This window comes from Alosa pseudoharengus, unplaced genomic scaffold, assembly GCF_046254945.1.
Source record: "Alosa pseudoharengus isolate Yale_2024_CS ecotype anadromous, Long Island Sound unplaced genomic scaffold, YU_APseudo_1.1 YU_APseudo_1.1_scf_16, whole genome shotgun sequence".
In the NCBI taxonomy this organism is placed as follows: domain Eukaryota; kingdom Metazoa; phylum Chordata; class Actinopteri; order Clupeiformes; family Clupeidae; genus Alosa; species Alosa pseudoharengus.
The window spans coordinates 29,871,464-29,889,583 of NW_027468630.1; the positions used below are offsets into that span (position 1 = coordinate 29,871,464).

An 18,120-nucleotide genomic window follows, 5' to 3' on the forward strand; every position below is an offset into this window, starting at 1 on the left:
GCAGGGGAGAGAGAATGAGTGACAGGAGTGTGAGTCTGATGAGTGGGCATGGCTGGTGAAGAGTGAGGTGCTACTGAGGAACTTGGCAAAGTTGTGACACACGTTTACTAAATTGTGCTCTCAATTTAGTAAATCGTGTGCACGATTTAGTAAATTGAGCGCATGTTTTACTAAATAGTGTGCTCATTTTACTAAATTGTGCTCTCATTTTATTTGTTGTAATTTGAGCGCACAATTTAGTAAAACGTGCACACAATATAGTAAAACGTGCACAATTTACTAAATCGTGCGCATGTTTTACTAAATTGAGAGCACAATTTAATAAAATGAGCACACTATTTAGTAAAACGTGTGCACAATTCAATAAACCGTGCGCACATTTTACTAAATGGTGTGCATGATTTACTAAATTGAGAGCATGATTTAGTACATTCTCTCATTACACAAAAATATCTTGCAATGACACCTCCTGGGCTCCATAAAAATTTGATTGTTGCACTTCTGAAATGATTTGGTAAGAGTTTAATGCACCAATTTAAGTTTAATTCCACTGCTAGTTACGCCCCTGGAAGTTGTAAGTCAATGAAGCCTCTCCAGACCTACTATCAATCTCAATTGAGATATGCAGTCTGGTGTCAATGAGGCTAGTATACCTGATGATAAGGAGCAGAATAGCCATTTTGTCAGTAGGTCTAATCCACAATACATAAGTATTCAGGAATGTCACACCTTTTAGAATGTATTAACTAATTGCACTTGTAATGGTAGCCAGCTGGTATGGTATCTATGCAGTATTTACGTTAAGTAAACTTGCCTCCCAATGAGAAGTGCTAGCACCCATGGATTTTAGCTAGTTTGCTAACACGGCCACCAATCCGAGGGTGCTGCAAGTTGCAGGTACGAGTCCTGGCATAGACCTCTCCAGAATAAGTCCCGCCTCCGTAACTTCCGTATCCATCCAACTTCCGGTCGTCAAATGTCTATGGGAAATAACATGGCGTTTCGAAAGATCGTACCTGTCAAACTCTGTAGGTGACAAAGTAGAAAAAGCTGGTGGGCCAATTGGCCTACACACTTCTGCCATCTAGTTTCCACTGGATTTTTTGATTGTCGGTGCCGTTTAAGTAGTAAACGATTATTAATGCTAACCGGGAGCTAATTCCGATGTACGCGGGCGGAGGAGGGCGTTAGATCTTGCTCACAACCAACCAGTCACAACCTAACGTGATGGTCATTTTCACGTGTGATTCATGCGTGGTTTCAGTGGTCTATAAATGTAAATCGTTTGCAAGGTTCAGCCTCTTTTCAACATGACTTAACTTTGGTTTGACTGTGCGAGTTTGTTGGCTGTTATTGAGATATTTGAAAAAGAAAGAAATTGCCGACGAAGACACTAAAGACATGAAGAGATGAGATTTTTTTTTCACGAATAACAGATAATAGGCTTGTTCGTCTTGTCTGAGTCTGACTTTCGTCTGGCTTTCTACGTAAACGTGATCTTCAGAGGCTAGCCGGGAGGAGCTACAACAGAGGGCAGCTCATCCCGGACAGAAAGGCTACAGTCTGGCTGACGTGACTCGCGGGAGACATCGCGGGAGATATCGCGGAATGTTGTTTGCAATAAACACAGCAGAACTTTCATTCTTACTCATTAAAATGACCATGATGACTGACGAAATAAATTGTTATGATGTAGTTTAAATAAACCACTGTTGTCATACAGTTAACAGGCCTGCATTGTAGCACATAAATTCAATATCAAGTGTTTTCCCTATATGTGTGTCTATCTATTTAGCCAACAGCAGAAAATAACAGAATATCCAAACATTTTCAGTAGGCTAGACTACCATTGTTGCAGAAATCACATATAAGAAGGTATCCCTTCGATTTCTGTTTATTTTCGCATATTCCAACATAAGGAAGCAGCATGAGACTCTCGTCAAAATGGTCATAGGGATTCCTCCCAAATGGCCCTATCACGTCTTTGAACTGACGTCATGAGGGCGTGTTTCAGCTCGTGCAGCTCGTGGAAGGCAACTGCAAGATCTGTCTGCAGGCTAAGACTCGCGCGATATTTTAAGGCCATGTGACATGGTGTCACGGTGGTAAGTCCCTCCCCGGCTGACAGAAGTCGGACAGAATTTCTAACCAGCAAGCATTGCGTCCATCCCAGTATGCATTGTGTTCAACCCAGCATGCATCACATCAAGTCAGATCTGCACAGATCTGCCGCAAGTCGAACTCCCCTATTGATGAGCAGACTAGGAATCAGAGGCTGAATCGTATTGAGTCGATAGCTTTATTTTGCATGACCTTGATCAGAACAGTAACGTTTTCAGAATGTATTAACAACCTATCAAACATGATGATTTCACGCAGGGTTAGTGCCACCTCCGTAGACAGGCTCTGGTGTCACAAACTCCATTTCGGTGAAGACAAACTATGAAACATTGCCGTTGCTATCCAACCTTGACTGGGGGAGTCGCGGCGTCTGAAGCGTGCGTTAGCTTAGTGCTTTTTACTGATATATTTCTACTTTAACGGCACCAACAATCAAAAAACCCAGTGGAAACTAGATGGCAGAAGTGTGTAGGCCAATCGGCCCACCATTTTTTTCTACTTCGCTACTACTTCTACTTCTACTACAGATGTTTTACCGGTATGATATATCGAAACCCCATGTTATTTCCCATAGACAATCGACGCCCGGAAGTTGGATGGATACGGAAGTTACGGAGGCGGGACTTATTCTGGAGAGGTCTATGTGCAAGCTTGAAACGCATGATTGATCAAACAAAATACAGTTATACACTGCACTGCAAAATGTATAGTTTTCTTGGACAAATTAACCCTAATCCTCAGTAGCCTATCTTTTGGGTCTAATCGATTCTTACTTGAGCTTAAAGAGCTGAAGATCCAGCTACCTTACGTCTTTATTCAATCTGTACTTATTTGGCTTAAGTAAAACTACAACATGCCCTAGACCGTAGGTCTGCAGAGATTCTATCTAGCAGAACAACAATGCAGAATAGTGAAATTTCTTTTGGATCATTTTTTTACCCTATTTACAGTATAAAGCACAGCATGGATTGCAGTGCCCTTGAAACACGTATGAGACTAAAACTGGAAATTGATTTTCTTCTTAAAAGAGGACCATGCAACAATAGCAATAGCATTAGTAATTTAATACAAGAGTTGTTCAATTAACACCAGTCAACAGTCTACTCACTGAGTAGACCATTACAACTGTTTCTTGTAACTACTGGAACTAATATACAACTACGACTATCCAACTACCAATAAAAATCACAATCATACTCATAATCATAATCTTAATACAATTTGTACTTAATTATTTGCAACATAATTTTTTAGAATTGTTACATAATAATCAACTGAACCAACAATGTGAAACAAGTTTATGTTAAGAAGCTGAGTGGATGAAATACTATTTCTGCTTAATGACTCATGGAACCTTTTGGCTTGACTCCATAGAAGTTTAGGAGACAAGGGGATGAAAAAGAAAACGGTGCTGACTTTTGAAATCAGTTTATCAGGTACTCTGTCTCCCCCTATAGGCATGATATTGTTATTGCTGATATAATGCTGGTATCGCAGTCATGCTATCATGGCTGTGTCTAACAACTTTTGTGTATTAAACATCCTTATATTCCGCATATTCAATGATGTATTTCTATCCCCCCAAGATAATTTATCCTTCAAGGGACAGAAAACGCTTCCATTTTAAGCAATAATTACATTCTTACCATTCAAGTATTTTTTTTAACTTGCCATGTCCTGAAATAGGCAGATATATAAAGAGTTAAAATAATACAAAAGTAGAACACAATAAAAGAACCATAAAACACCATTGCAGTTGTGTGGTAAAACACAAAGTCAATCCTCCCTAAGAAGCACAAAGTTATTATATTATAAGTCAACAGCCTCCTGGCACCTCCCACATAACAATTACATCAATCATTTTCTTATCGCTTTAAGGCTGTCTTGCAGAACCAGATTTAGGTCTGACTTCAACCATTCCTTGGTTGATTTCTTGGAATACTCAGGGTCACTGCGGAATTGTATCTCTACCTACAGGAAACCCATAATGGACTCGTGCTGTAGGCCAAAGTCCCACATCAGGATCACTGCACTCCTGGATATGAGAGGTTGGTGTGCTAAAGGTCTAAGAGCATAGATGCTGGCTTAACCTAAGGCATCTGGGGCTGACATTTACTCATTGTGCAGTTATGTAACCACTGTCATCATCATTCACCCAGACCTGACTCTCATTCAGAGCCTACGGGCCCAAAAGGAACTTGACTGGTAAGAAGCACAGTCCCATAGACTACTGGGGTATGTTTCTAGAAAAAATGCAGAAGTCATTGCCGACCGGTGGTGGTATGATGCAACTTTTTCTCAAACACATCAATTTTCACAATCAAACACAACATTTTGTTCAAACCATCACAGTGTCAACATTATTGATGACATCTTGCAGAATGTTGAGGGTAAAAAATTGTCTTACATATTTACTAGAGCATCTATGGAGCGACATCATATGTAACAAATGATGAGAATTAACAACTAACTTATGAGTGTAAGTGAAATGTTTGTTGTTTTCTTATCAACAGACTGTCACGGCCACCAGACAATTTGACAGGCTCCACTCATTCATATAGGTTAGTGCACTAGGCCTAGTGAGAAGGCAAAGTAAATGTTTGCTTTTCACTATGTAGTGCAGTTTTGTCTAACCACTATCACAATCCCTAAGTTTAAATTTGAAACTCTGTATGTGAAATTTTCAGTTCTCAGGAAGGTGTTCAGGTAGGTATATAGAGGGTCAATCTTAACTAGTGCAATTAAATATCTATTAACAATGCTTCCAACTGAAGCAGTCATCCCATAAAAACATGATGCAGCTGTTTATATCAGTGGGTACATTTGGTGTTTGCAGTAATATAGGGCCAATTTCCTGTCTAATCTATGCTTAGCTGGTATAATGATCACTGTGAATAACAGTGTATAATCAAATAACAGAGTAACACCGATCGATAATTGTATTTGGGTCTTTTTTTATATTTTAACATAGTTGAAATTAAAAGTCATGTTGTTCTATGCATATGGGTCTATTTTCACCATGTATTCATCATAGCTTCAATTGGTTTGGTTAGCCTTCTAATGAGACGTAGTGGCACTATTTGATGAATCATTTATTCTAGTTATATACATAATAATAATTTAAAGGAACACTATGCAAGATTTTCACCTTTATGAAGCCAATTTGATGGTAAACGAACTTGTTATAGGCGAATCGTTCACCTAGCATAGCTATACAGCATAGATGTAGTCCCTACCGAGAGAAAACCAGCCATGCAACTTCCAAGAGCGGCGCCCTGCCAAATCTCATGAGAATCGTGAAACATTACCTTGTCAGTAGATATAGCTCTTTGGAGATAGTTTGTGCTAATCCTTCACCTCCACAACAAAAGCATTTACATTATGTACAGGGGGGCTAAGTCGTGAGAAGTTTGCTATTTACAATAGCAGAGTAACATATTCATACATCGCGACTCTAGAGGGAGCTCTACACTCGCCAAAAATACCTACAGTAAACCTGCATAGTATACCTTTAAGTTGGATGGAGGAAATGCTGGGAAAACCTCACAAATTCTACTAACCATGATGTAATATGGAATCACTCTAACTACAATTCAGGGCTGTACAAACACTCTCACTAAGCGGGTTTCCATTCAGCTAAATGAAAATTCAGGTAAAAAATATGGGCATCTGCATGTGTTCTCGTGTCGCTTGTATTATGCAAGTTTCGAATCAAGGGAAAAGTTTTGCAAGCGGTGGGATCAAAACGTAAGATCATGAGGGCAGCATTAACAGAAACACACTGATAGAAAAACAATAAATGCAAATACATGTCAATAAATTGTTTCCATCAGAGCCGGTTCCAGTCCCTTTGAGCAGTGCATCTGCCTGGAGTACTTAACCCAGGGGTGGTCCTCTCAAGTAGCCACAGAATGGCAATAACACCCCCTAGTGGTGAATCAGAAGAGGGACATATGCACAAATCACAGACAGATCTGTTTACCTCCAAAGAGTAACCACATTGGCACATTGGATTTTCAATCAAGTACTTCAATCATAAATTGAACACAGACACGTTAGCCCACCTATATGGCCACATACTCTGCTATATGCGTTTCCTCCTGCCCCCCTGACTTGTGAAATGGACGATATGGCATCAGCCTGAAGGCCTTTAATGCCTGTTGACCTGGCTCCTGAACAGGATAGACAGTTAATACTCTGGCATGCTTCCACGGTTACGCACACTCCAAAGATACTTTGTTTGCACTGTCAATCCTAGGCATACTCAATTTATGAACGTGCCTTCAGCACAGGTAGGGTACTTATAGACTAACTGGTTGAATTACATAGATGTCTGTACTTACAAGACATTGTAGAAACTCAGACATTCAGTGATTCAACGATTATGCATCTCATATTTTCACATAGCCTTCCAACTACTCCACACGGAATACAGAGTTGCCTATGTCACAGACAAAAACATCTTCTGGATGTCACAGAATGTTGTGTGATGATTCTTTCTATATACACAGACATTTACAGAAGTTCTTTCAGTGTTGTTGCTTCTGCTCATGCACAGTCCTCCTGTCATCAATGTGCTCTTGGTGTGTGGTCATAAAATTTTGGAGGCACGCCTCTGCAATGCCGGGCTGATGACACAATTTTCGTCATGCGCTCAGCCCACACTGCGTGCACGGACGCAGGCGCGGAAGTACGCCAGAGCCTTTAGATGAGGATCTCCCACCTGAAGTAACAGAGACCAATCAGAGCCCTACAGAACTGTCACTGTACTCTCTGAAATAGCGTATGTCTGCAGACTGGTGTCTTGAACACCAACCCAATGTCATGCTCAATTTCTATAATTGTGTCATTTTTAAAAGGCCTGTTTGACGAAGGATGGTTGGCTTCTACAGGACTTCTACAATGGCTTCTAGCAACAATGCTATATGGACGAAAGTATTGGAACGTGTGCCGTTACACCCACAGGAACTTCACTGACGTCCCATTCTAAATCCATAGGCATTAATATGGAGATGGTCCCCCTTTTGCAGCTGCAACAGCTTCCACTCTTTTGGGAAAGGGAGAGAGTGTCAGGCACTATGTTGGACAAGAAGGCCTGGATCGTAATCTCTCTACTAGTTTATCCCAAAAGTGTGGCATAGAGAAACCTGTTAACTGTAGAAAAGTCAAGCTCTTCCACATCAAACCTTCCCAATGATGGACCTTGCTTTCAGCATTGGGATGAAATGCTGGAACCGAAAAGGGCTTCCCCAGACTGTTCTCAAAAAGTTGGGAGCATATAAATGTCCAAAATGTCTTCGTATACTGACGCATTATGATTTCCCTTCGTTATCCCAAGCCCAACCCTGGATAAACAACCATTATCCGCCAGCAGTATGACTGCACACAGTGCACAAAGCAAGGTCCACAAAGTGATTTAGGTGATTTTGGAATGGAAGAACTTGATTGGCTTGCAGAGAACAGGGTTTCTACACCATCAAAGACCTTTGAGATGAACCAACAGACACTGGGAGTCAGGCCTTCTGGTCCAACATCAGTGCCTGGAAGAATGGGCAAATTCCCACAGACCCTCCAAAATCCTGTGGAAATCCTTCCCAGATGAGTGGAAGTTGTATCTGCAAAGGGACAAAATACCAACTCCATATTAATAACCATGGATTTGGAATGGGGTGTCATTAATGTTCCTGTGGGTGTAATGGCAAACGTCCCACTACCTTTGTCCATATAGTGCATGTCATGTAGATTGGGCATGTGTCAACCCCTAGTGCTCACCCTCTCACCTCATGGTCTCTCAAAGGCACTTGAGGCTGTTTCAGTGCCTCCCTGGGACCTCACACTTTGTGTTAAAAGCTGTCTCTAGTGATCCATTTGAACACCTATAGGATACTGAGTTAAAGCTGTTATCCTTCAAGATTGCCTTACGGCCAGGACGCACTATCTACACACTACCTCTCTGGAACGGCTCCATTGTGTGTTGATTTTCATTCCGCCACCCATGTCAACAGGTTACTGCAGCCACACAGCCCCGTTGCGCTGCAACTGTGACCCTGCAAGAGAATATTTTTTCCTGCTTGACATGATCGGTTCTGTTGAAAAGGCAGGTTGATATCAGAACTTGTGTTTAAAAGGACAAAGTGGAGGCCACATGTGCATTATAAAGTAGCTGAAACTGAATAAGGGCTATTATTACATTCTGTCAATAAGTTAACATTAGGTGACATTAGGCTTAATTTCCCATGCTTTATATCTCTCTATGGCAACTGAGGGTAAAAAAAAATACCTGACAGCTTTCTGATAATAACTAGTTGGCTTTCTGGTCTTCATTTCAGCTCAGCAATGTTGCTCGGTGTGGATTTATGCCCATTATTAAAGGCAAACTCTATGTGGAGAGATAGTAGCTCTGCTGCAGTGCCACTTCAGAGACGTTCCTAATGTGGACACACAGGCAGAACTGCGCAGCGGCAACAATAACAGGGGCAATGTGTCCCTCAGTTAAGCATGTGGGTGATTTAACTGCCCTGTCTGTTGGTGTGAAACAGCATTTGATTGGCTGTTCAGCTTGCACTCCTGTTGCCCAGAAGTTCTGTGTGATCATCAGACATTACCCTATGGAGATACAATCCTGTAGACATAAAGGTCCACTCTTCTTGTAGTGTGGCTGACCGCATCCACATAACGTCCTCTTGAACGTGTATGGCATCCTATGGAGAAGTTAACTATCTGTGATGGGCTCCTTGGTTACTTCAGTCTCTACTATAAGTCTAATGCATAATGATGTGCTTTTATCTGCCCTGTGACAGTACATTTGAAAAAGAACATGAATACCACAACAGTTGCATCCTATAGGGTGTTAAAGGTGACATATTGTAGAATTGACAGAGGAGTATTTTACCTTGTTCTCTGATGTTTACATATAAGCTATGCAACTTTGGTTTGACAAAAACATGCTCAGATGCTATTTTACAAACCCATTAGAACCCTATAATTAGGCTAGGTAATAAAATGTTTTAGCAGATATCTAGCGCCCCCTCATGGTTGTCTGGCTCCCACATGATTAATTATGCTTTGCATTGATTGGCTGCCTTGCAGCCAAAGACTATTCACTCCAGAAACTTCTTCAACTCGAAGTGTTAATGTAATGTGCGGATAAGGGTGGTGATCTGAGGGATGCTTTGTCTGTATTTGTGTCACAATCTGTCTTTGTTCAGATTTGTCTGTTTTTCGGTGGTTATTTCAAAGTCTGAGATTTACATATATGAAGGAGGAAACAACCATGTTTCCCGTTCATGGTAGTGTTGTGGCCATGCACCAAACTCTACTTATTCAACAAAACCAAGGTAAAACAGGTTTTCCATTCTATGTAATCTTTAAAACTTTGTTGTTGCATGATAGCTGCCCATGTTTTGAAATCCTACACAACCTAACTATAAGCTGTGTTAGGTCTGAGGCCAGAGGCCTCACCAGGCATGGTGACTCTGGTAGCATTCCACAGCTTCTCTTCTAGTTGTAGAATAATCCTCTTGTTTTTACTGCACATAACCTTCTATCAAATTCAACCTACTCTTGTTCAGTAATGAAACCATGCCAGCAACCCGTGAGTTTCAGGTGCAACTTCAATCTATCTTCAGAAGAACTGGGTCTTTGAAGTCTATTCACTGTCTTTTCACATAACTTAAAAAAGTACTGGTCCAATGCATTTAATTTTTTTTATAAATGCTGTATATATAAGGCAGAGGGTAACCATATCTCAGGCCTACATGATCTTCCTGATTCGGGGTCGACCAATTATCGGCCTGACCTATTGTCTGTGCCGATATTCAGCATTTATATGGTTATTGGTATCGGCCATTTTTTAAGCCGATTTGCAGATAAAGTACATTCATTTTAGAATGCGCTACTTTGCTTCTGATGCACCAGCCTCTCTCTGTCTGCACTCACCACTCTGTGGTAGAGCAATGTCCCGCCCACCCCACCATCTAATTTGCTAGGCGTCACAATCGATAATTTACTGTGTAGCCTAGGCCTAGTCCATGCAAGTGCAGACTACCATATATTATAAAACTTCAGGGAGTTTTTTTTTTTTTCTTTTTTTTTTTTTTTAATTGTTTAATTCTATTTAAAAAATGCTGTTGGGAGCATTTTGTGTTGTGATCATTATGAAAAGTTCTCTGAAAAACATTCAAGGCATTTCGATTATTATGTTGATTATGTCCATTTTCATTTTTACAGCAGACATATCGGTTCAAAATATTGGTTATCAGCCTCCTTGATTAGTAAAAATCAGTATCAGCCCTGAAAAAGCCATATCAGTCGACCTCTATTCTGGATATGAATCCAGCTCAGAATGAAGATGCTGGAATTTGGTTTCATTCTAGAGACAGACAGACAGACAGATAGATAGATAGATAGATAGATAGATAAATAGATAGATAGATAGAGAGACAGATACTTCATATATCCCAAGGACAATTCAGGAAGTTCTTGGTAATATATGTCTATATATATTATAATAATATATTTTTTTTTATTGTCTGGTCATTGCTGGTCTTCCTGATATCAATTCTAGTCATTCAACACATTTAGCCTGCTTTATTTAACCTCCTGTTATGCAGGTTACAACTCACTTACTATTTGTGGTTTTGGTACTGTCATGTTATGGTTATGGTTATGGTTATGGATTTAGCAGACGCCTTTGTCCAAAGCGACACATAAATACAAAACAACATAATAATATTTAAAATTGAACAGGGAACAGATTAGAATGTAGGTCAAATATAATAAGGAGAATAGTTATAATACACAATAATATCAATTCAATCAATAGCCTAATAAAAAAGCAATGGAAAAAAAGGGGAAAGGCAATAATAAAACAATAATGTCCATTCAATCAATAATATAAAAACAATGACATGCTAAGACTACATTAAGGAGAATATCAATAATAAACAATAATGTCAAATTAATTAACAGCCCAATTAAAATAAAACAACATTATACAAACCATAACACATAAGCGCTTAAACAACTAAGTATATGTTGAATAGGAATGTCTTTAGACCCCTCTTAAACGACCCAAAACTACCACAATGGTACCACAAAACAGTTGTTATTAGTGTTAATTGATATTTTAAATAATATATTGGAGGGGGCTGCCTCAAGCTTATTTAGGCCTATAAAAAGATGACCACAAACTCAAATATAAGAAGAGGCACACAATCGCTTTGAAAATGTACTTTTGAGGTCAACAGAAAGAAGGATTAAAACACGAGCCTACATTATGACATGGTACATTACCGTAATTCACTTACATGCCAATGTGCGACAGTCGCAATTAATGCACTAGCCAGGTCCAACTTGCATTGAGTTACTTCACGCCATGAGTTTCACCGAGTTTACATCCGGGTTTTTTCCCTAGGCAATGGAGGCGTAGTACCCCCGTTCCTTAGGCAAAGTGAAATAAATTCGCCGCACCGTCACACGAAATAGCTCGCCTTTTCAATCATATTTTCCTTGCATTTCAGCAACTCTCTCGCTACACAACCATCCTCTTTATGATAGTTTTTATTTTGACAAATGAATTATATGGTGGTATGATATATTTTAAGCTTCGCGTTCCATTTTTTTCCTGTCCCATTCTTTCTGCCTTCCTGTGCGCATTGATATTTAGTGTGCTATGGTTGGGGGGTGAATGAGATTGAAGAAGAGTTCTTGTTTTGTATCTCAGTTTCTCTCTTTTTAGACATTTTAAAAATCCATTTGTTATATCGTTGTCGTGCGCCATGACGTGTATTTGGACATATGCAGCTTAAATAGGCCTACATGTTTAGGACGAAATTCGGTTGCGAAATACCGGGCTGTTTGTAAATATTTATTTAAATAATTTGTGTGAGGAGAGCAGGGTTTGACTGCTGCTCAAGTGAGTAAAACAGAGGAGGGTAAGTGCACCTTGGGATCTTTTTATTATTATGTGAACTTTTATGTCCTCCATTACGAAACTTCCATTGCTTCGACAACCATTTGTGTAGTTATTTGAAATTGCGTATTGGAATTCAACTCGATAGTGGGCAAGGATAGGGGTTTTGTTCATTTACCTTATTCTAGGAGTTGAGCAATATCTTGCAACTGCACAGCTATTGGATAGTAGCGAGCGTAGTGCATAAAAGGGGCAGAATCGAAGTTGCTGCTGATTCTGTTATACAATAGGCACGTTTGACTTAGACGTGATATTATGCATAAAAGAAACGTGACAGTCTTGTGTTATGAACTGTATTTGTGGCATTATGATACAACAAAATCAGAAATTCCACATATTGCCATGTAGTCATTTGCATGCCTATGCTCCAGATCACTTGCTCACGAGTAGGCTACTGGCCACTAAAGTGTATTTTAGCCAGTATTTGGAAATGAACTCTTTGTAGCCTACATAATGAATATGACGTTTTGGCTCAAAGTTAATTTATAGCTATGGTGCCACACGGGCCAGTGAAATGGTACTGAGGCGATTCTTTTATTTGTTGATAGACGTGTAGTAAGAGGAAAGAGGGCAACTTAGGCTAGGTAAATGATAATGGACGAACTTTATCGTGTCGAGTAGGCTACGAACGCTAAGTAACTCATGGCATGTTCCAAATCGACTTGTTCTAATTTATTGTGAAAACAGTTACCTGAGTGCCTGCACGCTCGGAGGATAACCGAGTCGAGTTTAGGCCTACGCGCTGAGAGTAGGCTAGATTTCTTGGGGTAAGTGACAGGAGGTGCTGTGGATATCTATGCTGTATCTTCCTGTTTGCATTATATTAATAGGCCTACTGGTGGCACGTTGATGACTTCCGAAGCGTTTGATGACGTTTAGCCTGCGAGAGTCAGAAATGTCCGTTCACTTTTTAATCGCTACATTTTTTTCATGGACCAGAAATTGTAGATTGTTTATGGTCGTTATGCATACCATTCAAGATGTATGCCTCTAGTTAATGTCAAATGGTCCTATAACCAACGTTTTTCTTTCACATTTTCTGCATGGAGAAATTAAGAGACTGGTGGAGTGGCGGGGCATGGATGGAGTAGACCTACCTCTAGCCTACCTGTATTTCAGCCAAGGCTACTTTGGATTGTCGATTGTTAGCCTGATGCCAAGCGTGAACCTCACATTTGAAATAGAGATAGGCCTATTTGTTTTACTGCTAGATAGCCTATAGTGTTCTGCGAGTATGGTCCATTTATTTGTGGCGCAAAAACACAAGCCAACTCCATGTAGTTTCTTTATTGTCTGAATACCCATACAGTAGGCTAGATCTTATAGGCCTACTGTATATCACATTGTGTAGGCCTATTTCACAGACTATTGTATGTTTTGTAAGACATCTTTAAAGTTGAAAGTACTTTAATCAGTCACAAACTGTAATTATTGAACATCACAAGTGAATTATAGTAACTTATATGATCTTAAATCTGGACAGAAATATGATTGCTGTTGGATCTGTCTCAAGCAGTGGAGTGGCCTTCACTCAGACACAGTCTTCAGACAGAAAGTGTTCTCCCCATCTTACTCACTACTTATGACCTTGCTATGCTATTACAGCAATTTCTTTGTTCTGTTGTAATTTTAGAATGAAGAAGCAGTGCTGTAATAAAAATGACAGACCAATTAAGTATTGTTACTTTGCAGAAGGCCCACATATCAGTATAATAGCTTATAAGTCTTTTATGTTTTAAAGTCCTTGTTCTTCATCCGTGGCTGCTTTAAAAGTATGAGAGAGTTCTCTATTTTTTGTCATCCTAAACAAATACAATCACAGCTGATTGCCCCGTTTACCTCTATCCTAATGACCTCTGTTGATTGTTACTCTCTAGCATTTGCCTATGTCCACTGAGGTTTAGTAGTTTTATGGATTTGATGTGTTTGGAAATGGAAACCCACATTTGCAAATGGCACTGTTGAATATTCAAAAACTGGGAGGAAAATGTATTCAGGAATATAATGTAATAGACCTGTGTGGTTCAGATCCAGTTGTCACTGACTAACATGAATGCAAAAGGTCTACAGTGGTAATACGTAATTGTGTATCACTTTATTTAGTTTCACTTTGTTTTGAAATGGTCATTTTTAGATGTCATCAATATCACTCCAAGTCAGCATGATATTTGCATGTTTGATTTAAGGGCATGTTATCCTCATTGCATTCCATATGGTCTCTAAGTACTTGATAGAAATGCACATGGTGCATTATTTCCTATTGTCCACATCTTGCAACAGCTTTGTTGTTTTATTATGTATGTCTGTCTTAAGGGCACCAAAATGCCTCTTGACAGAATAGCGATATTGAGAGATTGGTTGTGTGCCTCTTTTGAGAGTGGGATCATCTGTATAAAGGTACGATGAGACAGGGGTGACTAGATAGTGGTGAAGAGAGAAAGTCATTGGAACGCCTGTCACACTTATACATAACCTCTTTCACAATGTGTGACATGGAGGTGGATGGCCCTCCCTGAAAAAGGTGATTGGTGAACTATACTACTATACTACATCAGCATCAAAGTGTTGGACCGCTTCCCCATCCTCCTCAGAAAGGAATGCCTACTGAGAACGGTGAAATGCACATTTTATGTTGTCATGCCAATTATTCATCCAACTCGATTGTCTTTCATTATCTATGACTTTGCTTAAATGCACGTACCAGATAGAGTGGGACATAGAAGTAGCTACAGCCCATGTATGTTTGTGCTAGTCAGCCAGTCAGTTTGCACTCTAGCCAGGAGAGAGGGAGAGAGAAGAGGACATAAAAAAGGTGTGACTGTATGTGTGTGTGTGAGAGAATGGATACCAGTTGATGTAGCCAGGTGGTGAGTCTGTGTAATGGCCCCAATGTTATTATTGTCCTCTTGGCACTAGGCCTTGGCCGGAAATCAATGGGACGACTCGGCGGCTGTAACACTGCCTCTATTCGCCGGCTTCCTCTCACAGTTTTCACTGTTTATTAATTGCCTTAACTTGGACGGCAAAGACAGTTTAGTATTGTTATTTGTTTTTTGCCTTCCACCAATGTTGGCAGATGCTCTGTACATTGCTTCTGCTATTCTGTTCTCATAACACCAGAAGTGAATGCAATCAGGTTTTGTGTTAGTCCGTTAGTCTCCCTTAAATGAACGATCTGGAATGGAGTATACCTTATGTGTGTACTTTAAGCCACTTTCATCACAGAATTGGTGATGCCTTTTGTGTTTACTTTCAAGAATAACAATTCAAGCTATGTAAGTAATGGGTCATAATTTGGGATTTGTATTTATTTGAGCAATTTGCATTTCAAAGCTTCAGAAAAACATGTTAATGGCAAATAAGTCTGTGTAATGTAACTGTGGCAGACTTGTAACATGCATGAACATGCAGTTCAGTCTGTTGTGCATGACGGATGCTCCTTAAGATGGAGTGAAGCCTTGGAGTGAAGAAAAAAACACATTGAAGAGGGAAAGAAAGCCGTCTATGTGGAAACCCCTTATGTTTCATCAGCATAATCTCAGGCTGTTCAGTTATGACTGGTTTGGACCTGGGATGAACTCTCACATTTCTGCTGGGAGAGGGAGATGGGTGCTTGTGGGGCTGAGAGCAAGGCTGAGTGAACGATTGCCAATTAAGAAACCAAGGGAGTACGATGGAAAGGCACTAACAGTGTGTCAGTGTAGTAGAGAGAGAGACTAAATGTGTATCAAGCAGAAAGACGGAGATACAGAGATAAACTGTTAGTGCTAAATTTACCAGTGATGCAAGTGAGTGAGCGTGAGAGCCAGTGGACAAGTGCAACAACTTCATCGGGAGTGGCAGAGAAGAGTAGCCCGTTAATTTGCCCCCCTTCCTGCTGTGTGTGAGTGAGGGAGACAAGCCCACACTCTGACCTGTCAGTGCTGCTGGGTGTCTCTCTGCAGGATCATTAGAGAGTGGAGATGCTTCTGACAGAAATTTTGACTTCTTCCCTTTGCTCTTGTTTTGCAGCCCAAGATCCCCCTCACTGCAAGTTGGATGGTGTTCAAAACAGCAGACACAGTGAAGGTAAGCTGCCGTCATCCCTCCCAGGGGGGGTAGGTGATGGTTGGGGTATTAATCTCAAAATCAAATGAGTTCATTAGCCTTGTAATCCTTTTAATTGCTTTCATCCTGCTGATCTTGGGTATTGCAGCGAGCAAAGTTTTTTTTTATATGTTCTTCTCCAGTGTAATATTTTGCTATGAAATGTGGCATGTTTCAACATGTTTTAAAATAATGTATTTCACTCTGTGCAAAGCTAGCTTTTTTCCATGTCAACAGATCATCATAGGCAAAAGTGTGACTGGTCAAATGGATTAATCTATATTAGCATCCGTAAACATAGGTCAGAGAAGGCTTATCCAGATACCTTGGGAGAACTCATTCCTGTTTTGTGAAGACACTGAAACAAAGATAGGATAGTTAACTTTTATAGCAGTGTTTTACAGAAACAGAAAATTATATGTTTCAGTAACTACTTAGAAACTTGCCACAGGAAATACACAAGTGAATTAACTATGTAATCATTTGTTTTTGAGTGGGATATAAAACAAATTGGTCAGCGTGATTATACAAGTTGGGACGAAAGTAAAGGTGCCATTACTAAAGTAGGTCTATGATGCTTTTGGACCGACGGCAACAGAGTCTGTCTTTTCTTTGTCTTGAGATCTTGCTAATAAATGCTCACACATTTATTATTGATACTATTACAGTATGTATGGTAATGTTGTAGTTTATTAATGTCATTGGCTTATACTACTACTGCTGCTACTATTACTACTACGACTATTTATTTATGTATTTATTATTATTATTATTATTATTATTATTATTATTATTACACAATACATATCACAAATGACCAGATCTGGATATACTGCACCAGAAATGTAACTTAAGTAAAGTTTGTCATATAAGGTGCCTTGAGAGATTGTTGTGGTCCAGGGATATACTGTAGCTAAAAGCAACAGAGAGAAGTTGCTTCAGTAATGGCATGCAGTAGCCCAGCAGATGTGCTGACATAGAAGGCCCAGGTTGGACTGACAATTGGCAGCCTGAGCCGCCATACATCATACACAGTCCCCTACACACATCCGTGCACACACACACACACAGAGCAGCTCAGATTTGAGACGGATGAATGTCTGGTTGGTGAAGCACGGAGAGGCGGCCTGTGTCATCAGTCATCATCACACTGCAAATGGCTGCATGTGTGGCTCACACAGATGAAATCTCCCTTGGCCTTCTTACAGTAATATTGAGAGTAATGTTATGCCACTGAATTGATATGAGGTTCCCCTTTACTACTGCACTCTGGCTTATTTATAGTGACCATTATTTAAGTTGTCACTGTGAGCACAAAACCAAGTTAGTCTGTATCGAATAAGAAATAAGATGAAATAAATTGTCCTTCTCTCTCTCTCTTTTGCTCACTGACTTAACAGGCTAAGAGCTGTCCAAGACTGAGCTGTCCACAGAGGGGATCAATGATGGAATTACAGAACCTCCAGGAGGCCCTGAAAGTGGAAATACAGGTCCATCAGGTATTGCATTCAATCCAAACCATTTTCAACCATCATAAACAATTTACTTCAGGATATGATCACACATTGCACATGCATAAATGTGTTAAATGGATATCAGACATTGTCAGATCACCCATGCACAGGGTGATTGAGGAGGTAATTAACAATCTCTTATAGAAATGTAGTAATTCTCAGAAATAATGTATAGTAAGATCAAGTGAAGTTTGATGTACTACTGTGGGGCATTTCAGATGCTAACAAGTGTTTGACCTACTGTAGAGGTTTTAGTAGTTTAGTAGTTTTCTGCCTCCTATTAAATATGTGTAATTTCTAAAAGTGACATGGGTGGCATCATTTTCAGTAACTGGTACCAGCATTTCCCCATAGTAGAGAAAGCTCCTGATTTGTATCCTTTTTCTATGTCTTTCATTATCTCCACTTATTTGTAACTATATATAC

General features: G+C 39.9%; 1 protein-coding gene across 3 annotated transcripts in view; it reads left to right on the plus strand.

Annotated features, from left to right (window-relative positions):
* The first annotated feature begins 11,809 nt into the window (after positions 1 to 11,809).
* Positions 11,810 to 18,120, plus strand: part of phf21aa (PHD finger protein 21Aa) — a 45,673-nt gene continuing 39,362 nt past the window's right edge. For all 3 annotated transcript variants that reach the window (XM_076287652.1, XM_076287654.1, XM_076287653.1), the window contains exons 1-3: positions 11,810 to 12,056; positions 16,106 to 16,162; positions 17,581 to 17,679. In XM_076287652.1, the coding sequence (XP_076143767.1) occupies positions 16,133 to 16,162; positions 17,581 to 17,679 (129 nt within the window). In that variant the 5' untranslated portion in view covers positions 11,810 to 12,056; positions 16,106 to 16,132. The remainder of the gene's footprint in view (positions 12,057 to 16,105; positions 16,163 to 17,580; positions 17,680 to 18,120) is intronic.